At 43.5% G+C, this 21,890-nt stretch overlaps 1 protein-coding gene across 2 annotated transcripts in view; it reads right to left on the reverse strand.

Moving 5' to 3' along the window:
- The window catches only part of EXT1 (exostosin glycosyltransferase 1), a 243,222-nt gene that overhangs the window by 38,361 nt on the left and 182,971 nt on the right, over positions 1-21,890 (reverse strand). For both annotated transcript variants that reach the window (XM_090040542.1, XM_090040541.1), the window contains exon 2: positions 1,592-1,685. In XM_090040542.1, coding sequence (XP_089896668.1) covers positions 1,592-1,685 — 94 coding nt within the window. The remainder of the gene's footprint in view (positions 1-1,591; positions 1,686-21,890) is intronic.

Genomic DNA, 21,890 nt, shown 5'->3' on the forward strand with positions numbered 1-21,890 from the left:
GACTGCCTGTGCCTGCTCAGGACAGCCCCGCATGGACTGCAAGTGGCTTTAGCAGAGAGCACTGGCCACAGAGCTGGGGAGGGGCCGCTTTTGCCTGGGCTCAGCTCTTCCCCAGGTTCTTTTTCTGCCTGGGGTCCTCCCCTGCCCTTCCCCACCCCTTACCTGAAGTTCTGGCACTGGGGCAGCCACACTGTCCCAGGCCAATAGTCCCTGTTGGGGTTTCCAGCTGGGCAGGGGGGGCAACAGGGTCGGGTGGGCCCTCCTGCTGTAGGAGCCCACTGGGTTTCCCCTGGCTCCTACTGCCCCTGGTTCCTGAAATTTTTGACAGGAACCAAAGAGAGATAAATATTAATTTTCTAAATTTTTTAGGGTCCCCGCAGACTGGACAGAATGGCCTCGCAGGCTGGATCCGGTCCGCGGGTGATATATTGCCCACTCCTGCACTACTGCTACCTAAGAAAGGGATATCTTTTTCACCGCAGGGTTTTCCAGCAGTGAAGGAAATTTAGGGAGTCCTGCCTCTGAGACACAACAGAACAATATTTTGAAACTGCAGATAACAGCCCATTTGAATTTCTTTCTTGCTGTGCTATTTCCAGTTAGGATTTAGAAGAACCGAGACTTCATCTGCATGTTCAATAGTTCATAGATTTCATAGACATCAGGGCTGGAAGGGACCTCGGGAGATCATCGAGTCCAGCTCCCTGCCCAAAGGGTAGGAAGTCAGCTGGGGTCATAGGATCCCAGCAAGATAAGCATCCAATTTACCCTTGAAGGTGTTCAATGTAGGTGCTTGAACCACCTCCGCTGGCAGACTGTTCCAGACCTTGGGGGCTCGGACAGTAAAAAAATTCTTCCTTATGTCCAGCCTGAAACGGTCTTGCAGGAGTTTGTGACCGTTCGACCTCGTCATCCCTTGGGGCGCTCTGGTGAACAGACGTTCCCCCAGATCCTGGTGGTTGCCCCTGATAAACTTATAGGTGGCCATCAGATCACCCCTGAGCCTGCGCTTTTCCAGGCTAAAGAGCCCCATGGCTCTCAGCCTGTCGTCGTAAGGTCTGTTTTCCTGACCTCTGATCATGCGCGTGGCTCTCCTCTGGACTCTCTCAAGCTTCTCCACATCTTTTTTGAATTGTGGAGCCCAAAACTGGACGCAGTACTCCAGCTGCGGCCTCACCGTGAAGCAAGATAAACAATGTATAGGCAAGTTTGCTTTGGCTGAATGAAAACAATAAGCTACCCTTATTGCTCCAGGGCTTGCTAGAGGAGGTCAGAGTCTCCACCGGGAATCCAGCCTCACAGCTTGACAAAACACTGCTCTGAACTCATTCAACTTCACATAGTCTTCTACGACCAGGGAAACCCTCCTCCTGGAGGCAACGTAATTCAATCTTCAGATGAGCTCAGGGCTCACAACCTCCTGGGAAGAAGCTGCCAATTGCTCTAGAAGCATGAATAAAGGCTTCTGCAAAGTAGATTACTATCCACTAGGGAAATTAGACACATTCCCCTCCTCCCCACGTCCTTGATATTGCAAGTTTGATATTGAATTCCACCCAGCATCATCAAAGTTTTAAACCCCAGTACTTACCTGCAAGGCTTCCAGAAACCTGAAGGATCCAAGCCTGCGGCCACGGGGAACCAAACAGAAAGTGGCATTGTGCAGCATTTCACGATAATCATACCTAATGGAAACCGGAGAGGAGAGAGAAAATTCAATTAATGATGAGATCTGGAGTCTTGTGCATGACAACACAAACAGATGCAGATGTACATCTGGATAAAATCAGCTCTGATCAAGCCCACATCTGTATGCTCAACATGTTAAATAGCTTCCCATGTGTGTGTACTTACATGCTTGCATGTGGTTTTTACTTCTCTTCTCCTCCCCCCTTCCCCCCACCTTTATTCATAATTTGAAGGCAATCAAAATGGGAAAGTATTTAAAATCTTCATTGGAAGAGAGGACTTTGGGCCATACCACAGACAATGAACAAAAGGATTTTGCCTTGAGAATCATCCATTTTATTATGAATCTTTTAACTGTATTATTATATATAGATAAAACTAATGGCTGTTTTTCTGATAGATCTTTGGGACACTTCTGTGCTTGAGAGGACAACACAGACATTAAGACCAATCAATGTCACAGAAATGGAGTGTCAAGGCCCCACTATCAGGGAATCATATGCACCCATTTGCTCATCTCTGAGTAAGAACATTCAGCTAACCAATACCAATCGTTCCTGTTCAGTAACAGGGGTTATAGTGATTTACACTCAGTGACTGTGATGGCAGGGTATGGGGGGGGGGGGGGGGGCGGCGGCGTAGGAGACAAGGAAACATCAGCTTAAAAAAAAAAGCCTAGATACACATTTTGACAATTAACCATATAGCTCCATTGACCCATTCCTCAAAATTAAAGCGTTAAGCTAGACGTTACTGTTTTTGTTCTGATTCCATCAATCACTTCAAAGCCATTTACCAAAAACACACATCAAATTCTAACAGTTTCGAGCCAGTTATTAGCTAATTGTACTTCTGGCAAACCTATGGAACTGTATACGGCATTGACCCTGCCAGCCTGCTGGGGCCAAGACAAAAAGATCAAGATTAAATATCCCTCATTTCTCAGGAGTTCCATGGGCACCGGAGACAGGTGTTACTTTGACAGTAACTTGTGGCACTGAAATTTTCTAACACTAATAATCTAATTTAATCATAGCCTGAAGGCATTGGAAATTTCTTGGTATGCATATAGAAAGAGGGTATATACACATATAAGTCCAGATCTACTTTTATATTCTCTCACAGGCCAGACAGATGGGAGTAAGCCAATTTTCAATTATAAGCCCCGTCATTAGGAAGAGACATCTTGTGAAGCCCCATTTGCTTAAACAAGCGTGTACAGCTAATTTGCACAAGAAAAGGTCACTGTGAATGGATTAAGATTATCTCCACTGAGAGTAAAATAAAAACCATCGTTGCATTAATTAAAACTACAAAACAGACTTCAAAGTGGAAAATTTCTTAACAGGTCTCCAGTTTGGTTAAATAAAAAATGTATGTTCCCCCTGAGTGGCAGCAATTTTTTTTTCTTAACATGGAATATGGATTGGCAACTAAGTCCCAGTTTGGCAGCTTGCAGTGATGCAACACACAAAGGAATATGTTAAGAAGCTGGAATAAAAAAAAAATGTTCAGTTTTCACATACTGAGAAATCTAAAGCTCATCATTTTTAGTGTATATCATATGACAGGAAAGTTTAATAAACACCAAAAATAGAATATTTCCGTAGGGCTAGAATATGCCAGTCATATATCTCCATCATTAGTTAGCTAAAAAATGTTAAATCCTGTTAATACCCTGGATTGCAACAAAACCTGAAAAATGTCAATGGCAGAGCTGCCATGGGAAAAGAAAAAAAAGAGAGGAACTGAGAAAATTAAAAGCAAGTCCCTGGTAAAAGAGCAATTTTTTGCATTAGGTACCTTTTTATGACTGATTGGTTGATAGGGAGGAAGGTTTTCAAAAGCACAAAAAAGAGTTAGGTGATATCTCCCACAGAAAACCAGCGGGCACCTAATTCCCATTTGTGCATTTGAAAAATTTGCCCCGTGATGTATTGTTCAGACCATGAACAGTATGGTCATCCAGTAATTTATCTGCATCATATTTACACACACATATTTGCTCACTTCCAGAAATACTCCTCACATATGACCTGAGCCAAACCAGAGGAAAGAACCATCCATCCATAAGAGTCATATACAGTTAATGAATTGAACTAGAGCAGGGGTGGGCAAAATACAGCCCCTGGGCAACATCCGGCCCACTAAGGGATTTTGTCCTGCCCACAGCAGGTCCCTCAGCCCTGCCCAGCCCAAGCGTGGGAGGCAGTCTGGGCTGTGGCACATGAGACTGGTCCTGCCCACCCATCCCACTCCCACATCCTCACAGCCCACCCAGAGCCCCAACCCGTCCGCTCAGCTGTGCGCCCTGCCTGCGTGGGTCCTAGCCGGTCTGCTTAGAGATCCCAGGATCACCGGGCAGTAACAGTGCAGGGCTGGGGCCTGGGGTAGAGCCATGATCCACTCCCTGCATGTCCCTGTCCATGGACCAGGCACCCATTGTGGAGGCATGCGGGGAGTAGATTTCAGCTCTGTCCCAGGTCCCAGTCCTATGCTGTCATGGCCCCATGATCCTGATGCCAGCCCTGGCCCCAGTCCCAGCTGTCCCGCTCCTGGACACTGCTCCCCACCCACTCACAGCCTCATCCCATCCACCCAGCTGAGCACAGGGGCCACTTAGGAAGTTTTGGTGAGCAGGGTACGGGTGCTGGCCCAGTCCATGACAGTCACTAAAACTCCTTAAGTGGCCCTCTGGTCAAAATAATTGCCCACTCCTGAAGTAGAGGTTCCTCTCATGACTGAATTTCACTGTGATTACAACTTAAATGTTTTAAGGTGACTCAGTCCAGTCCTTGATACCAGCAGTAAAGGAGCAATTCCCAATTTAATATACCTAAAGTAACCTCTGCGATTATGAGATCCAGTTTTTTGATGTCTTCAAATGTGGTAGGTTAAGTTTTGCCCCCATTTGTTCTCATGAAATGCTGAAGGCAATGTGGATTCACTGATTTAATGAAAAGAGAATATGGCCCCATATCTTTTAACCTGGACTATGTAATAAATTATACACCACCCACCATACACACACAATACTGATGATACTGCCTTGGGCAGGGAGTTGGATTAGACGACCTCTGGAGGTCCTTTCTAGCCCTACTTCTCTATGATTCTATGAATCCCTATGCAAACATCTCAAACATATATTTAAAACCTGAGATACCATGATAGTGAGAACATTTAAAGGCAGGCTCCTCTGCAGCCTGTAGCAATTCCTGTTTTTTCTTCATATTGTTATGTATCATTTAGAGACGACTGAGTTGAGAAAATGTGATGTGATAAATTAACCCAGTCCATAGACTATATGCTGAACAAAACACCTTGTGTTAACTGCATAGTATTGCTAGAAATGTTAGGTGCGGTTTCAGAAGCTGAAAGGAAATAAAAACAGCAATAACAATAACTATGAAAGAATGAATATATATGAATGTGGCCAAACCATAGCGCTGAAAATGTGCTTAGTGGGAGCCATGACACATGCACTTATGTGCCTGCTGGAACCCATTTGAAAGTGTGAGGTGATTCATCAGGTGCCCTTTCTGTTCGGTACAGACTCGAGTTATTACCTCCTGCACAACAGACCACAGAACAACAGACATCAAAATGTTTCCACTGGAGAGGCAGGGGGTTCTTGTGTATTGACAAAAAAAGACAGGATTGCTGCTTCAGACATGGGCACAAGCACCTCTTTTCTACCTGACAGGAAAAGAGGCAAACGCTACACAGGACATAAAGCACAGCTCATCTTTCCCAAGTTTATCTGTCTCTTTCCCAAGGAGGGAAAGGAATATTGTCATCTAAAAATCTTAGGTGTTGCACAAGAGAACACTTCTACACATAGGTGACTGGTAGGAAGGGTAACAGGGGACAAGTGCTCCCCCCCCCCCAAGATTGGCTGACGTTGACGCCAGCTTCTGCAGACAGTTGCCGTTCACCACCCTACCGCCCACAAACTGTGCCCCCCCCAGAGTCTCAGGAGGCACCACTCACCTATGCTTCTACATGTATAAGTTAAGAACATGCACTAAGTGTTTGCAGAACTGGGATCTCAAATTAATCCTTCACCAGAAAGGCAGAATTGTGGAAACTGGAACTGGAAAAGACCCATCAAAAGAACCAGTTAATCACCTGTCTGGTGCAGGATACTTCCACATTCAGCACAACCAACCACAGATAATTTTGCAACCTTCACTGCAACATTAATGTAGCTTCCTCACAATTTATTTAATGAGGATGTATTTATCTAATGAGAACAGAGAAATGCTGCTATCCTTATTTTGGATGAGGAACTGAGGCACAGAGGCCAGGGATAGAAGTTACACATAAATCAGTTTAAGTGATCAGAACAGATGTTCAGTGAACATAAACCAGTATCAAAATGGCTGAAACTGGTTTAAGATAAACCTGGTTGAATGTAATATCAGACTTAACTGATTTGGGTCAAACCAGTTTATAAAACTTCTGTCCCAGACCCCTTCCTGGTTCAAATTATATCACAGATCCCCAGCATGCTTTCCAACCCTGGGCTGTGCTGTGCTGTCTGCTCCAGCAGAGAAGGGGTGGGAGTGGGGAGGGAGGCAGGGACTGCCCCCCCACGCAAAGCCCAGCTGGGGTCTGGGGCCAGGGAGGGGGGAGTTAAACCTACCTTTCCCCAAGTACAGAGCTGCCCTGCTGCTAAACTTACTGAAACTTACTGCTGGCTGCGACTGTGGACTACAAATGCCAGAGACACCTGGAAGCAAGAAGAGGAAGTGATAAGCAACCATGCAGAGTCCTGTTGTTGTGATTCTGGACTGCAAATCCCATAGACCACACAGCCAGCAGGAAGAGCAATCAAAAACACAGCCCATGCTGGCTGTGCACCAGAGAGCTGTGCTGTAGTGCCCCCTGGCTTCAGCCACTGCAGGCATGTGGCTGCATTTCCTGAATCAAAAGTGTTTGTCCGGTTGTTTCCCAGTTTAATCTCTGAAGTTTAGATTAACCTGCAAAGACGAAATAGATTCAGCCTCAGGCTTACTGACTGTCTGTACTTAGCCAGAGAATCTAAATGACTTGTTTAGGGTTAGATGCATAACATGTCAATGGCCAGCCAGGAGCTGGCTGAAGACTCAGGTCTTTGCAGTTCTGGGGGCAAAACTTCAACTGGGGTCAACTGCGGCAGCTCCACTGAAGTCTATGGTCTCCCTTACTAATATTACCACCAACTCCACAGAACATAAGTACCCTAACATGCTCAGGCTTGTATTCTCCTGCCTGCCCTTGGCAGGCTGCCACAGTTCAATAGCTATCTTCCTTAGGGAAAATTCTGGCCTAAAATGACAGAAAGTTGCTTCCTCCAACAAGAAGTGAGCTGATGAGTTCATTGTGGGAAGGAAAATGCACATATGGGTAGGAGAGCCACCCTGGGAATCGTTAGTGAAAGATGTTTGCATCTCTTCATTCAGAAAAATCTCAGTAGAGAAAGGGAAAAAATGCACCCAGACAGGTTCTCTTCCTTACTGATGATTAACAAATGTTCTGTTACCCTTTGAAATTTTAACCTCACAAGTTTCACACAACAAACTGAACTCTCGTCCTTCCAGGACAGCAGCAGATATAATTATCAAAAGGACCCCTCCTTGCATACGGTGATTTCTGATCACCTGGATTCTTTGGAATCTGAAAGGTAGCCTTGCGCTTTGCCAACTGGCATTCAACGTTTTGGGCCCCATTCAATGGACCAGTATGAGTTTGGCGGAGTAGGCAATCCAGGCTGGGCTAAATCAGTTACTTTTTCTTAATGGCTTATTATATGAAGCTTGAAGTTAACATATGCTGTAAGTGATGCTCTTGGCATTATCTTCAAGATGTCTTGATTAAGTAATGTTTGGATGGGATGATAGTTTGATGCTTTTCAAAGCTAAAAATGCTTATCCATTTAACAGCCATCTCTAATCACAGTGAGGTGTTGGTAGAACTTAACGCATGTGTATCTCAATAAATATCTTTAGGAACTAGGAAGAGGTTCTTTCAGGTAAGTCTTTTTCCTGGCAAAGATCAGGTTTACTGGCATTCAGAATTGCATTGAAGGAACTAGTATTGTTCAGCAACAATGAACCAGTACTGTTCAAGGACCTTGGGAAGTCTGAGGATGTTTTAAGTTTGTACTTCAGTGGTTTCTGTAAACGTGGCGTTCCACCTACTCCTAAACACCCTTTCATTTCTCCATGTAGCCAGGTGACTTCTGCTTACCCAGCCAAGTACTTTTTAATGCATTTATGACTGAAATAGTGGTGAGCCAGCCAGCAGTTTTCACATAGCAAGCTTTCAGTCCAGGCTGTATTCCTTACCCTATCCTTCCATTTTGTGGCTAGTACGTGCGTGGGCAGTTCTTAGTTATTACTGTTATTTAGGTGTTACATTCTTTCTGTAGCTAATGGTTAAGTACAGTATTGCCAGTTAATCTTCAGGGCTGTGCTTGTGGGAACACTTTTGGAGAGGAGGGAGAGGAAGAGAGACAGAGAGAGAAGAGAGAGAGAGAAGTCTTCCATTTTGCTTGGAAGATATCTATTTCCAGGTTGCTCTCAGTTTTGGCTTTCACAGCCAAGTAATTGTGGCTGAGGGGGGCCATGTTTATTATTCACATTTGTGTGCTCCTTCATATGGGGTCATAACTTATTGCTGCCAATTTTATAGATGGCTCAGACTGTGCCTCACTTGTGTCATTAAAATGCTTTAGCACACAAAAGGCATATGCTTTTCAATTGGTGGTTGCATTTTTAAAACAAAAAAACCCTACAGATTTAACCCAATGCTCACATATCTCCATAAGAAGCAGCAGAGTGTTTTATTAATTTTCAGCCTTTCTTCTACAATGATTAAATGCACCACGTTCACAGCTAATACCTTTTTAGGCAGCATAAACAAATCGCTTTATTTGTAATCAATTCTAATTTATTCACACTTTAATTGAAATATCCCCTCCCTGCTACCACCCATTGCTGAGAAAACATGGACGGCCCCATCTATCATGCAGGTGTAAACACTAAATCGCTGTGTGGGCAATTATCAGAAGGAGAAATGCCGCTCAGCAGAACACTCCTGTAATTTCAACTTCTTGATCCAACACATTGCTTGCCCTCCTCCCCCCCATTTGAAGTGCCGAGCTTGTCAATCAGCACTTGGATTAGATGACTGCTTCAAATTCCTGGGTCACCATTATCCCAACCAGTCCGAGCAGTCTGTGGAGGCTCTGCAGTGACTAATCAGCCATGCCATGCATTCTTTCTTAGAGCTTAAGCATTTCCCCTTGTCACTGCATTTAAGAGATTATAAACTACCCTGGGAACCATTTTCACTATTAATCATTAGTACAACTCTTTTTTTTTTTTTCTTTTTTTACTTAAACTTTTGTCTTTTTCAGCAGCTCCTGCCTCCTTTTTCAAGGCCAGGGCTATTTCCGTCTAGACAGGCAAATGAGTCCAGTTAATCATGTAATCATCAGCATATAGCATATGAATGCTTTGCAAGTACATGGCACCTTCCATCTAGGAACTGCAAAGCAATGTGCAGATCCTCACGTCGTCCTCAGGACATTCTGATGGCATGGCATCAGCGTTTCCATTTCACAGATGGAAACACCAAGATGCGGAGCGACCTGCCTCATCTCACACAACAGATCACTGGCACAAGTACTGTGGAGAGAACTCAGGAATCTTGACACTAGTTCCACAACCTGTCCCCCTCCTCTCCCACCCGGTTTTTTAGTGCACATTGCAATACTCATCTTTTAAATTCTACCTGTAAAACTCATCTGAAAATACAGAAGAAGACCCCAAGATAAATGAGAGAGAGCTTGGCCCAGCAGTGTGTGTGCGTGTGAAAATATAACAGTGCCACACACAATTTTTCAGTGGATGCAGGAGCTCATCACTGGCAGAGCTTGCAGTCACGGCAGTATGAGCACATGCCGCTGGGATGGGATGTCAAACAGGACCAGAATTATTTTTTCTGTCCCAAGCCAAAAATTGCTTTGGCATCCCACCAAATATGGCCAGTGCTCCTTCCCCAGTGTACAAGCCCCATGGAAGGACACCACATCTTCCAGAAGGGGCACCTGGAGCAGTGAATGGTGTTACAACAAAAACAGTTACTAAAACCTCACGATACTGTGAGGCTAAATGACAGAGTGTTTCCCACTTTTCCAGTATATTAAATTTCAGCTGTTAACCAATCAGCCAGTTTTCAGCATATGAATTCTTAATGCAGGTGGCTCTGAACTACTGGCTGGAGATCCTGAAGAGAAAGCCATTCCGTCACATGGAATGCCTTGTTGCTTGGTTTCCATTAAGGTATCTTGGCTTTTAAATAAACTGTCAAGTAAAACTTGGCATGGAAAACACGAAGTGAGTAACTGTCTTTGTAGAAAACCTGACAACTCAGCTGTGTGTCAGACAGAGAGCGGCGCAATAGTGAGCTCTGAAGGCTAATGCATCTAACTTGGAAGGGTGCCGTTACTGCAGAGTGCTTGCGTTGGGATTAAGGCTATGCGATGTTTAGGGATGATCTTATTGGGAGTTAACAGGCTACTGGCTGACAGTTCATTTCCCTCTCCACAAGTGTTGGTTCTGGAATTAGAAAAAGTTTGGAGGTGCAAAAACATAATTGGAAAACTTTTTTTTTTCCTGCTTAAAGGGCTAATTGATTTCACAGGTGTTTAATTATCATTTGCTGTGAGATAATACCTTGTAGTGCCATAAAAAATGGATTTAATTTTCGAGTGCTTGCAAAACCACTGCTAAAGCCAAGTTAGAGCTAAAGCTAGATAATTATTCTATAAATCAAATACACTGCCTTCTTTCTTTGAAATTTTTAATACTTGGCTATAATGATATCTGACGACCTTGAAACTAACATAAAAAGGATTTTCTTGCCAAGTGCTGAAAGGCAGCCATTGGAGTATTTCATTCAGTCTGGTTCATTAATGTAGAATCAGCCAGCCATAGTGAGCCTCGCTGCAGAAATCCCAAAATATGCCAAGGTGTAAGTGTAGTAGTAGAGCACATAAAGATCCTGTATTCTCAGCAGAGCCATGACTGCTAAGAGCAGCTGAATCCGACGCAGGCAGGCAAGCTGGATCTGACAAACACTACCAAATGACAAATCATCTCTGCTCTCTCCTAGACCTGACATGGGAAATGAAGCTTTGGAAACTCTGAACAACTAATTTCAAGGTGAAAATATTTTCCATCTTTTTATGCCTAAAATATTAGTGTCTGAACCCTCTTCCTCCTCAAAAAAGGCCATCTTAACAGGGAAAAAAAGAGAGAAGAATAGATAGTTTTCCTTCTGATATAATGACACAGAGGCGATTTTACAGTTCAGATGGACGCTACCTAAGGAATTTTAAATCATTTTTAGAGTCTTCAATGGCTTCATAGTTGTGTCCCATTCAGTGCCATGTTATGCATAAAAATACTTTGATACACAAGCCGTTAAAGTCAAAACATGTCCTAATAGATAAAATACGTTTTAATGATTTCACAGCACAGGATATTTAGACTAAATATATACAAGTACTATAGTAGTATAAATCCATTTAATATATTAGTAGCAAGCACATCCTCTGAATTTCAGAGCACAGACCAACTGGTTGGGGGGGGGGGCAGGTCCAAGGGTCCTGCAACCTAAAACTATGACTTTCACAGTAATGGCTGCTGATCCCTGGCAAACAGATTTTGTTGCTCAAAGCTATTGACTGCTTAACAATACTCCCAACAGAATTTTAATCTAGTTGCTATATCAGAGTTAAACTTTGCCAAAGTGCTTTTTTAGACAGCATCGTGCACCACTTGGGAACAACCCGTTCATTTAGTATTTTTTCAGAAACAAAGCTCTTCCTTGGGTTTTGAAATCTGTCAGCAGCATACATTTACATTAATACTACAGGTGTCATAATATGCACAAATAAAAAGCAGGAAAGTCCATGGAGGGGTAATGTAGAACTCACTAACATCTTACTAATGGACTCAAATAGGCACAAACACAGAACATGAATGCAACGCACAATAGGAAAGTATTATTTAAGGACACTGGTATTTGCAGGCATGTGTATTCACACCTATACACGCAGCTGTTATACAAGCAAGATTTTCAAATGCTTAACTCTTCCCCCCTGAAAAAACTAAGTTTGCAGGAGTTTGATTCGCATCTCTGACAGCTCCATGGGATCTTGACCGCTAAAGATGAGTAGGACTCTTTGGATTATCCCATGGTCAGGGCACAAGTGTTCTTTATACCACACTTACAAACAATAATTAAATAAAATATCTTGCACTACTATGAAGCCTCCACCCCCCGAAGGTTACAAAGTGCTTTTTGAATATCTCTTATAAAAACGGGTTTTATGTGCTGGATGTGTGAGGTAGCAGAGTATCACTTCCACTTTATGGGGGGGGACACTGTCACCATAGTGTGGTTGTGAAGCAAAACAATGACCGCACCAGAAATGAAACCCAAGTCTCCAAACTCCCATAATTCAGAACATATTCCCCAGTGCTTTATTCAGTAAAAGAGAGTTATGGTCAGACGCAATCACCAGCTTCTGACATGGACGATTTCATCACCCACAGAAGTGCAAATAATGGGGCTGAGAACTAACTTTCGAAAGCAGGGCACTTCATATTTACACCGTCTCAAAAATGGCTGTTACACCTTTAATCTCCTGCTGCAGGTATGGAGCATCAAACACACAACCAATAGCATTCTCCCCATGCCAAGCCATTGATTTCTGCAGTGCTCTCAAACACCAGTGTCCCAGCTATGAAAGTCTTTACTGCTGCAGAGGACAAGCATTCCCATCGACTTCTTCCCTAACCTTAAAAACCTACCACCAGAATTTCAGATATTAAAGCATGAAAGACCCGACCAAAGGAAAATCCACCTGGCAGTTCTGGAACAAAGAAAATGCCACGTTTTCATGCAAACCACATGCCCCCAAATATGACCTGTGCCTTGTTTTGGGAAGCCCAAATGTAGGGGGCTGACTATGTGACACAGTGTAAATCCTCCTGGAAACGCAAAGTATCCAGTAAGTGTGGCACTGGGAGAGACCGTCTGTGTGAAGCAGCAGGAGCTTCCTGGTGTGGTAAGGCTCAGATCCTTGCAAGACTGTTAGCAAGTAGTTCTTTATATCAAGTTCCCGTAAATGCCTTTTTCCACACGGCAAGCCTCATCAAGGCTCCATGCAACATCTCACTTGCCCTAAGCCAGTTCAGCTGCCGCTTCAGGCACAAGCTGCAGTGCTCTCCCATCAACAGCTGTGCAGGCCAGTCCCTCCCCTTGGCCCCGCCACTGCTGCTTGGTATCTAAGCAAGGATATGCATGGTATCTAAGTAAATAGGGTATTTTAGCTCGTTAACACCTATTTTAATTTTGAGATGATGGGTCATACCTGAACTCCTGGGAAGCAGAGAGAAATGAAGAACTTATTGCAGGGGTGGGCAAAATGCAGCCTGCGGGCTGGATGTAGCCCACCAAGCCATTCTATTCAGCCTGTGGGGCCCCTAAAAATGTAGAAAATTTATATTTACCTGCCCCTTGCTACCTGTCATGCGGCCCTCGATGGCTTGCCAAACTCAGTAAGCGGCCCTCCGCCTGAAATAATTGCCCACCCCTGACTTATTGTGAGGCACCTACTACTGCAATACTTGCAAGTCTGGAACAGATGATCTTAAGTGGGGGGAAAATACCTCTCAATTATTTTGAATAGTTCTATACTGAAAACTTGGTGTAAAAAATGTTGTGAGGCAACAACCTAACAAGCATGTTATGCTTTGATAACTAGGTTTACTAGATGCTTTAACTGGTCTAAACAGAAAAGTGGCTGCTCACATTGGAAAACATGATTGGAGAGAATACAGTATACTCCATGGACATTCAAGCCCCAATCCTGCAACCAGATCCATATGAAACCCCATTACATCCAGCATGAACCAATGGCAAGATCTGGATCTCAACAGAGCACTAGAGAAATTAAACATTTTAAAAGTTTAATTGAGGGCATTCACATTCCTGTTTTGAACCATCCTATTGAGAGCTCTACCAGATGGTTCAAAAAGTCTACTAAATTACCATTTTCTATTCAGTTTGGTAGGATTTTCCCCATAACGGACGTTGGATTCAGAAATGACTCTTTAACATTTTAATAAGTTATATTTCATCTAAAAATGGAAAACTAAAGGCTGTGTGTGACCCTGAGTCCAATTATGTAGGAGTCTCTTTTATGAATGGTTAGATTTGTTTAAGAAAAAAAAGGGGAACTTTATACAGGAACTACTGGCAGGAGTTAGATGTCGTCAAGGTTTGCAGCCCCAAAATGTGACCCTTCTTAGAAAAAAAAATGGTTGCAGAAAATCCATGGAACTTTTAGCTGGCATTTTCCTGAGAGCCACATAAGTGGTTTATTTTTTCCCTTGAAAATAAGAAGTCAGCTGCAGTTCAGTCCTCATGAGAATGAGTAACCCAACAGCTAAGGAGACATAAATGATGCTAAACATGAAAACCATTGATTTTTTTTTTTTTTTAATCTTGAGGATCTCAAAGCAGTTCATCAAAAATGAATATGATTCCTATTTTGCAGAAGGATGCTAGCTCAGAATAGGGGGAGGATCCAGATTTTCACAAGAGTTTCTAATTTTACATTCTTTAATATTTTAATACCTAACATCAGATCTGTGCAGTGAAATACTGGTGCAATCAGATGGGGTTGCTTGTGATCAGCACTGGCTGAACTCAACCCCTCTGGAAGTCAGCACCAGCTGACTGCAAGGGAAGGAGAGTTAGGTCTTCACTAGATGCTTTAGAAAAACCTTATCCTCTAGCCATTTTTCCACAGATCCCTTTGACTTCAGTGGCAGGTTAAAATATATGTACTTTAATGAAAAGCATCATGCTCTTAGACTTCAGACATCAAACCCTAAAAGTTAGTATGCCCTGTGTGGTTTGTCTTAGGTCAAGGGAAGAACAGAGTTCAGGAGTCATGGCATCCAGCCCTTGCCCTGCACTGCACAGTGGCGCCCTACACAGGATGGGCACATTAATTGTGTCACTGCGGTCAAAGTAAGAAACAAGGAGAAGTTACATCTAAAACTCAGGCCAAAGCCTCTTACAATCATTTTGGTCTCATTGCTATAGCCTTTGTCCCACTGAGGACCATGGGAGGGCAAAAGAGCTGAAATACCATGAGAAAGGCTAGTCTCATGACATTCACAGCCCAACCACAATCAGGAAATGCCAGAAATCACACAACAGAAATCCAAGCCGGTGCTATGCAACATCCAGCCATACATATTCAGAGCCTGTGGTGAGGGGGGACCAGTGCAAGAATCTAGATAGGAGGTTTAGATAGGAATAGGAATAAGTCACAAATATTGGATCCAGATTTTGATACTTAGTGCCAAGATTTAGGAGAGTTTTGACCTGCGGTTGAATTAGGTTTATTATGAAAGGCCACTTGCCAAATTTGGACATCATTTCAGCTCCCAACCCTCCTCCCCCATTTCCTCTCCCCTCCCCAACAACCAGGAGGACCGTATCTGGAGTCGGAGGCCTCTTTAGTTTGTAGAGGAGCAGAGGTGCTCACTTATTTTCTGAACCACACGAGGTCACCTTCACCCACAAACCAAACAAAAATTCAGTTAGTAAACTACATTACCTCTTTATTGTGTGGATAGGAAATGTATTGAAAAAGGAGAAGGGGAGCAAGGGGTAAACAACGGATTCCATTTGGAAAAATGTGAATCAAATACACTGCTGCCGCCCTTTCCAAGAGCAGCGGGTTACTCCTGTTCTCAGTTCAGATCACATAAATATAGATCAAATAAGGTCACATAAATATAGATCTGAAAAGTGGCTGTGTAAAAATGGCACCCTTTTACTCAGCAGAACTGCTCCCTGCGTGCGCTCCATCATTTTTGCTGGCCTTCGTGAAATAAAAAGTTAAGTTTTTACTACAATTTGCTCCTCTTGGCAAACAACGATCAGAGGGAGTGAGAAAACACGAGCAAGTGATCATGTGCCACCAACAATTAGTCAAATTCCCTTTACAAGGTCACTTATGTGACCCCACAATTCTCAACTGATGCCCTCCGATTACAGTTGGTTTAGACCCATCGAAGTCAATACTGCTGCACAGCAGAAGTTGAGAGCAGCATGTTGTCTGGTGATGCAACAAGACAAAAAGGCCACAGCTAGATTTTCAGAGTCCAACTTAAGTATGTAGTGCTGGCATTTAGAAACATACACACATATGCTTACTTTGCTCACTTCACAAGGGAAATTTAGTCTGGAAATCAATGGCACTTGCACACACACACACAAAAAAGAATCTCACATGCTACTTCCACAGAATCTCTTTTCAGCGTACGGCCCCTTTTGTAAGCGTATGACAGACAATAAAACAAGTGACCCGCACCAGACTAAACAAACTATTCCTGAAAAGGCAAGATCTTTAGTATTTAGAGAAAGGCTTTTGAGTAGATAGCCCTGGTCTGCAAACACAAGTGTTGAAAGTTGTCTAACCTGGGAAGTAGCACAATTCTGTGCGCTTTACATTTGGACTGTAGAGCCCGCATGAAACAACACATCTGCTGAGAGCAAATGGCTGATTGTGCACATTTGTAGCATCACAGCATCCGGGTCCAATCCTACCTGAAGCTGACGGTGTTGTCACTTCTCCATGACCTCCACAAGAACTGGGGATGCTCAGCATCACACAGGAGGATAACCTTAGCCTTTCAGCATCCCAACCCTGCCGGGCAATGTGTGCTTGAAAGTGCTAAGTTTGTTTGCAAGCTAATACATTATTTACACAAGTTATTCAGGCATAGCAGCAAGGATATAAAACATTTATCAACAAAGGGACCGGTTTGTCATTTTAAAATAATTATGTTTCTTTAGAGAAACCAGCAGATACTGTCGTCTCAGAATTATTTATTAGATTGCATCGACACGAAAGGCCTCTCACTTTTGGAGGGAGGAGTCTCAAGGTGGGATAAATCTTTAATCATGGGAGATTTTGAGAGCCATGTTCAGCATGTACATTTCAAGCTTACGAAAGGTCTGCAAACAGAGCCCTAATAAGGAAATCAGATCGTATCAACCATGCGCTGTCACTTGTCTTGTAGTCTTTGGGACAGAAGAACACCTTGTATTGCACATGGAGTTCTCTTAACAGGAACCTTTTCATGCATATTTGCAACCATGCAGGTCAACCAGTAGGTGGGGCACATCCACACTACAATTCAACCTTGGAAGAGATCCTCATGCTCTGAGTTGTCATAGGACATGTTGCTACGGATCCATTAATGATTATGGCTTGTCATCCCCCTAGGCCCTACTGGATGATACATAAAACAAACCTGAAGAAATCTACTTTTCCCATTTTTACCTGTTGTGTTTTCCTCTTAGCAAAAGTGTCTGGCCAATAAATTACGTTTTAAACTGCCTAGGGGCAACACCAGCTTCTTTCTGAATCATAGAATCACTGAGTGGGAAGGGACCTGGACAGGTCATCTAGTCCGACCCCCTGCCATGGGCAGGAAGGAGCACTGGGGGTGGCAGGGGTCATAAGACTCCAGCCAGGTGCCTATCCAGTCTCCCCCTGAAGATCTCCAGGGAAGGTGAGAGCACCACCTCTCCGGGAAGTCTATTCCAGGCCCTGGCCACCCTTACCGTGAAGTAGTTCTTCCTAATATCTAACCTAAACCTGTCCTCCCTCAGCTTGTGGCCATTGGTCCTGGTGACTCCGAGGGGGGCCCTGGTGAACAGACTTTCCCCGAGTCCGTGCTGCTGGCCCCTGATAGAATTGTAGGCAGCCACAAGATCCCCCCTCAGTCTCCTCTTGCGGAGACTGAAGAGATTCAGGTCCCTCAGCCTCTCCTCATAGGGCTGGCCACGGGGGCCCTCAACCATACGAGTGGCCTCCTCTGGACCCTCTCCAGGTTCCCCACGTCCTTCTTGAAGTGCGGCGCCCAGAACTGGACACAGTACTCCAGCTGCGGCCTGACCAGCCCCGCATAGAGGGGGAGCAAGACCTCTCTGGACCTGTCAGTGATGCCCCTGTTGATGTATGACAAGGTGCAGTTGGCTCTGCCTATTGCTTCGTCTCATTGGTGTGTGTGTGGGGGGGCAAGGTGAGCTAGACAGAAAATTGGAGGAGGGGGAGGGAGGGGGGTCTGCACTATACATCTTCTGGCCAGACGTACTTATTTGGCCAGGCCAGGAGCACTGCGCCTCTGCAGGTGGGAGCAGGGTGGGCTTAGCTGTGCAGGGCGGCAGCAGTGGGGCAGGGGGGGTTAAGATGAATTTTTGGGTGGCTACAGCCCCCCAAGCACCGCCCCTGGATGACACCCAAATGCACGTTCATGAATCTGAATCTGAAAGAGAAACATGATCAGACATGTTCCACAGAAAGCCAAATAAAATGACAGTGCTAAATCAAATAAAGAGCAACAGCCACTGGGCTAGCCATGAACTACAATATCTCAGCTGGGTACTAAATGCCAAAATATGGGAGCAGCCACTCTTCTTGATGAACAACAGCAACATAGATGCTGAGTGTAGGTGGAGGATGTTATTCTAAATATTGAAGATAAAATGCATCTGGTCAGAGCGATCCCATTACATATTCATATTATTTTGAAAATTCCTCTCAATGTAATAAATAAAAGCCACTATTATGCTTCTCTTGCTTTTATCTTACAGTGGTGGGCGGGAACAGCAATCAGTGCCAAATGCCTGAAGAAATCTGAAAATGAGGTTCCCGCATAGGATGACTTTAGTTTCACGTATCTTTACAACAATAGTATCACCCTGTGCTGGCTTGTATACACACTTGCATGGTTCCCAGCAGAGTCTGGGTTTTGTATACCATTCCCCTGGGGGTGGTAAATCAGGCTGCTAGCTATCTCCACGAAGTTCCAAACAGATGTTCTCCCTGAGTTTACTCTCTCATATTCCAGATGGCCTCCGATGCAGTCTCCTTCCCACTGCAGCTCCTCAATTCACACCTCAGACATGTCAGCAATTTTTGCTGACACGGGAGACTAAAAAGGTGCAGATCCAGGGCAGGTTTTTAAAATGGCTCCATGTTATGTGGTCAGACTTCACATGCATCTTAAGAGACCATAAAACCGAGTAAAACAAAATCCCTGGTAATACTTCAGTACCTGAAGCAGGACTTGATCCTGGAAGCCAGCAACTCTGCAGAGCATTTAGGGTCCATGGAGAAACAACTCAGTGGGTGCCTCTACATGTGCATATTTACAAGTCCTATCCTACTGTGGAGTAAATTGGTTTACTTCAGCCTAACTGGGATACACATGTAGATCTGCAACGTTTACTGCACAACTAAGTCTACTGTGCAGTAAACATCTCATGTAGACATGCCCAGCGAGAACTTCCAGTGTGACACTAACTGGCAGAGCTAATGTAATTCTGGGCTATAAAGAGGGGAGGAGTAAGCAGAAGGAAGAAGGCAATTTGACCTCAGTCCACAGAATTCATGATCATAATAAGGGATAATGGAATCCTTCATCCAGGTCTTGCTTCCACATTTTACAAAGGAAGTGGAATATGTGGAGTGGGTACAGCATGGAGCCACAAAAATGATTCAGTAACTGGAAAAAATACTTTCCTGGGACAGACTTATAGAGCTCAATCAATTTATCTTAACAAAAAGACAACCAAGAGGTGACTTGAGTACTGTGTTTAAGTGTCTTCAAGGGAAAAAATGATAGGAACTAAAGGGCTCTTTCATCTAATCATAACAGCTGGAAGCTGAAGCTAGGCAAATTTAAATTTGAAATTTGGCGTAAGTTTTTAAACATTGCTCCAATGATTAAACACTCTCAGACTGCTTAGGGAAGTGGCAGTTTGATGTCTTCAAATCAAGACTAAATGCCTTTTGGAAGTTCAATTTAGGTGTAAACAGGGTAACATTTATTCACCTGCAACATACTGGAGGCCCAACTACATGATCTCTGTTGATTTTCAACTCTAAGACTCTATTAAATTGACTTTGTTTTAAGAACGACACTGTTTCGAATTTTCTATAAATACCTCTAATATATCACAGCATGTATTCTGATACTGTTTGTTCTACCAACAGCTGAAAGAGTAAAAGCTCTGCTCCAGATACTATCATGCATGCTGCATGGAATCGGATTATAAACACCACTGGGCAAAGACCCATCTTATACATTTGAATTTCTGTGTCAAATTCCAATGCTGCCCAAGTGTAATATAGAGAAATATTACTGCTAATCCAATAATAATAATAATAATAATACTACCCCTGTTGGAAAACTCATAATGAATATAAGATAATATAAACCTATAAGTTTTTCAGATGCTTTTAACTACCCTATATAATTAAATAGAAAACAATTTAGCCAATGTCATCTTCTGAAAGATAGTTTTAAAAGCCTGTGGAAAAGTTATTCTATACACTACTATATTTTTATTTTCATCTTATAAAGCTTTTATGGAATGGTTTAATTAAGGTAATAATAACAGGAGCAGTGAATCAGCAGACACAGAGGCACTATATATATTCCTATACTGCTAATGAGAGAACTAAGCCATGAATCACCAAAAAAAAAAAAAGCAGGTACTGCCTAGGTATATATTTAAAAATCATGGATTACCTAAACCTTTCCTAAAGTCATTGGCTGCTGTTGCTAATGAAGTGCACAAAAATCTAGGAACCGGCACAAAGTCTTGGGAACTAATATGCTTTCCTCATGTACTACGTTGTACCTCTACCTTTGTATCTAAAATTGCAGCCAGTTTTCTACCTGAAACATACTGAAGCCACCTGATTTGCTAGTTAACATCTTCATTTATTATCTTTTACGCTGAGCAGTTCTGCCCAGAACTATTTTTTGCCTTGCATATTAATATTCTGGTATGGGAAGAGAGAATGAGACACAGCTGCGTGCTTGTTTTAATGTCATTAGTTTATAACTGCATTCAAGGGAGAAGGGGGTCTAACCACTTCAAATCGCACCTTGCAAACACAACCAACTTGTTCTATACCTTGCTTTTTGTCACATTTTCTAGCTCTGTCATGTAAATGCATCTTTGGCACAGAAACAGCCAGATGCTCAGGCAATGTGGTTAGCATCTCTCCCACATCCTGACATCTCTATCTAGCTGTGGTCTCCACAGGTGTCTCCCAAACATGGTAAATTAGAAATGACTGAAGCCAGCAAGTATTTTATCAGCTTTTTTCTCTCTCTCTAACTGCTTTTCTTACCTTCTCTTCTCTCTCTGACCTGACAAGCTTGGTATGTTTCAGTGAGCTTCCTCTCCATGGCATTCTTGAGGACATGATAATTACTTTGTCAGCAGATTCCCAAGAAATTCATGGGAGATCTTTCAAGTTCGATTTCGGTGGGAATTCAAAGAAATTTGAAAGAAGCCTTTAAAAGTGAGACATGAACTTGGCAGCCTGTCCCAGTGCTGCCACAACTGTCTACTCCTGACTGTCAAAACTCCCAACAAACGTTACTTGAATGAGGAATTCAACCAAAGCCTTCTAGGGAAGGTAGGGCAGGTGAGTGGGCATGTTAATCCTTTTCTTTTGGAAAGCGTTCTCCAGAACGCCTTGATATCTCCCTGCCCCCTTCACCTCAAACAGGGAAGGTTCCTTCACCCCAAGACCGTGGTATTTGCCAAGTTGTTCAACTGGCTTGATGTTTAGGAGAGTACCACAGACAATGCCCGTGTGCTCTCCATTTGCCCTCTGCTCTGATTCTATACATGTAGCTCCTGTGCAAGATAACGGACTGATGACCATACTGTCCTGAACCTGCAAACATTTGTATACATGCTTATGTCTGTGCATGTGAGCAATCTCTTGGGATCCACTCACAGGGGTGTAAGCAGGCAGGGAACTGGGGCCTACGACAGCAGTCCAGGGCATGGGAGGTACAAGGGCACACTGCAGTTGCCAGGGTGGTTTGCATGACAGGCATGGTCAGACAAAACACCCACTGTAAAATTTGGTAACTGCCTTACCCAGTTCAGATCCCGGTCCAATAGCAAAAAGCTCCCTAGTATACAGAGAATAGCAGGTCAAGGTAAGAAGAGAGAAGAAAGAGTCAGATGCTGTGTGGGCACAGGAGCAGAAATTTGGAGGTAGCAGAAGAAAAGCGAGG

The sequence above is a fragment of the Crocodylus siamensis genome, chromosome 3 (assembly GCF_052110815.1).
Source record: "Crocodylus siamensis isolate JL-2025a chromosome 3, ASM5211081v1, whole genome shotgun sequence".
Lineage (NCBI taxonomy): Eukaryota > Metazoa > Chordata > Crocodylia > Crocodylidae > Crocodylus > Crocodylus siamensis.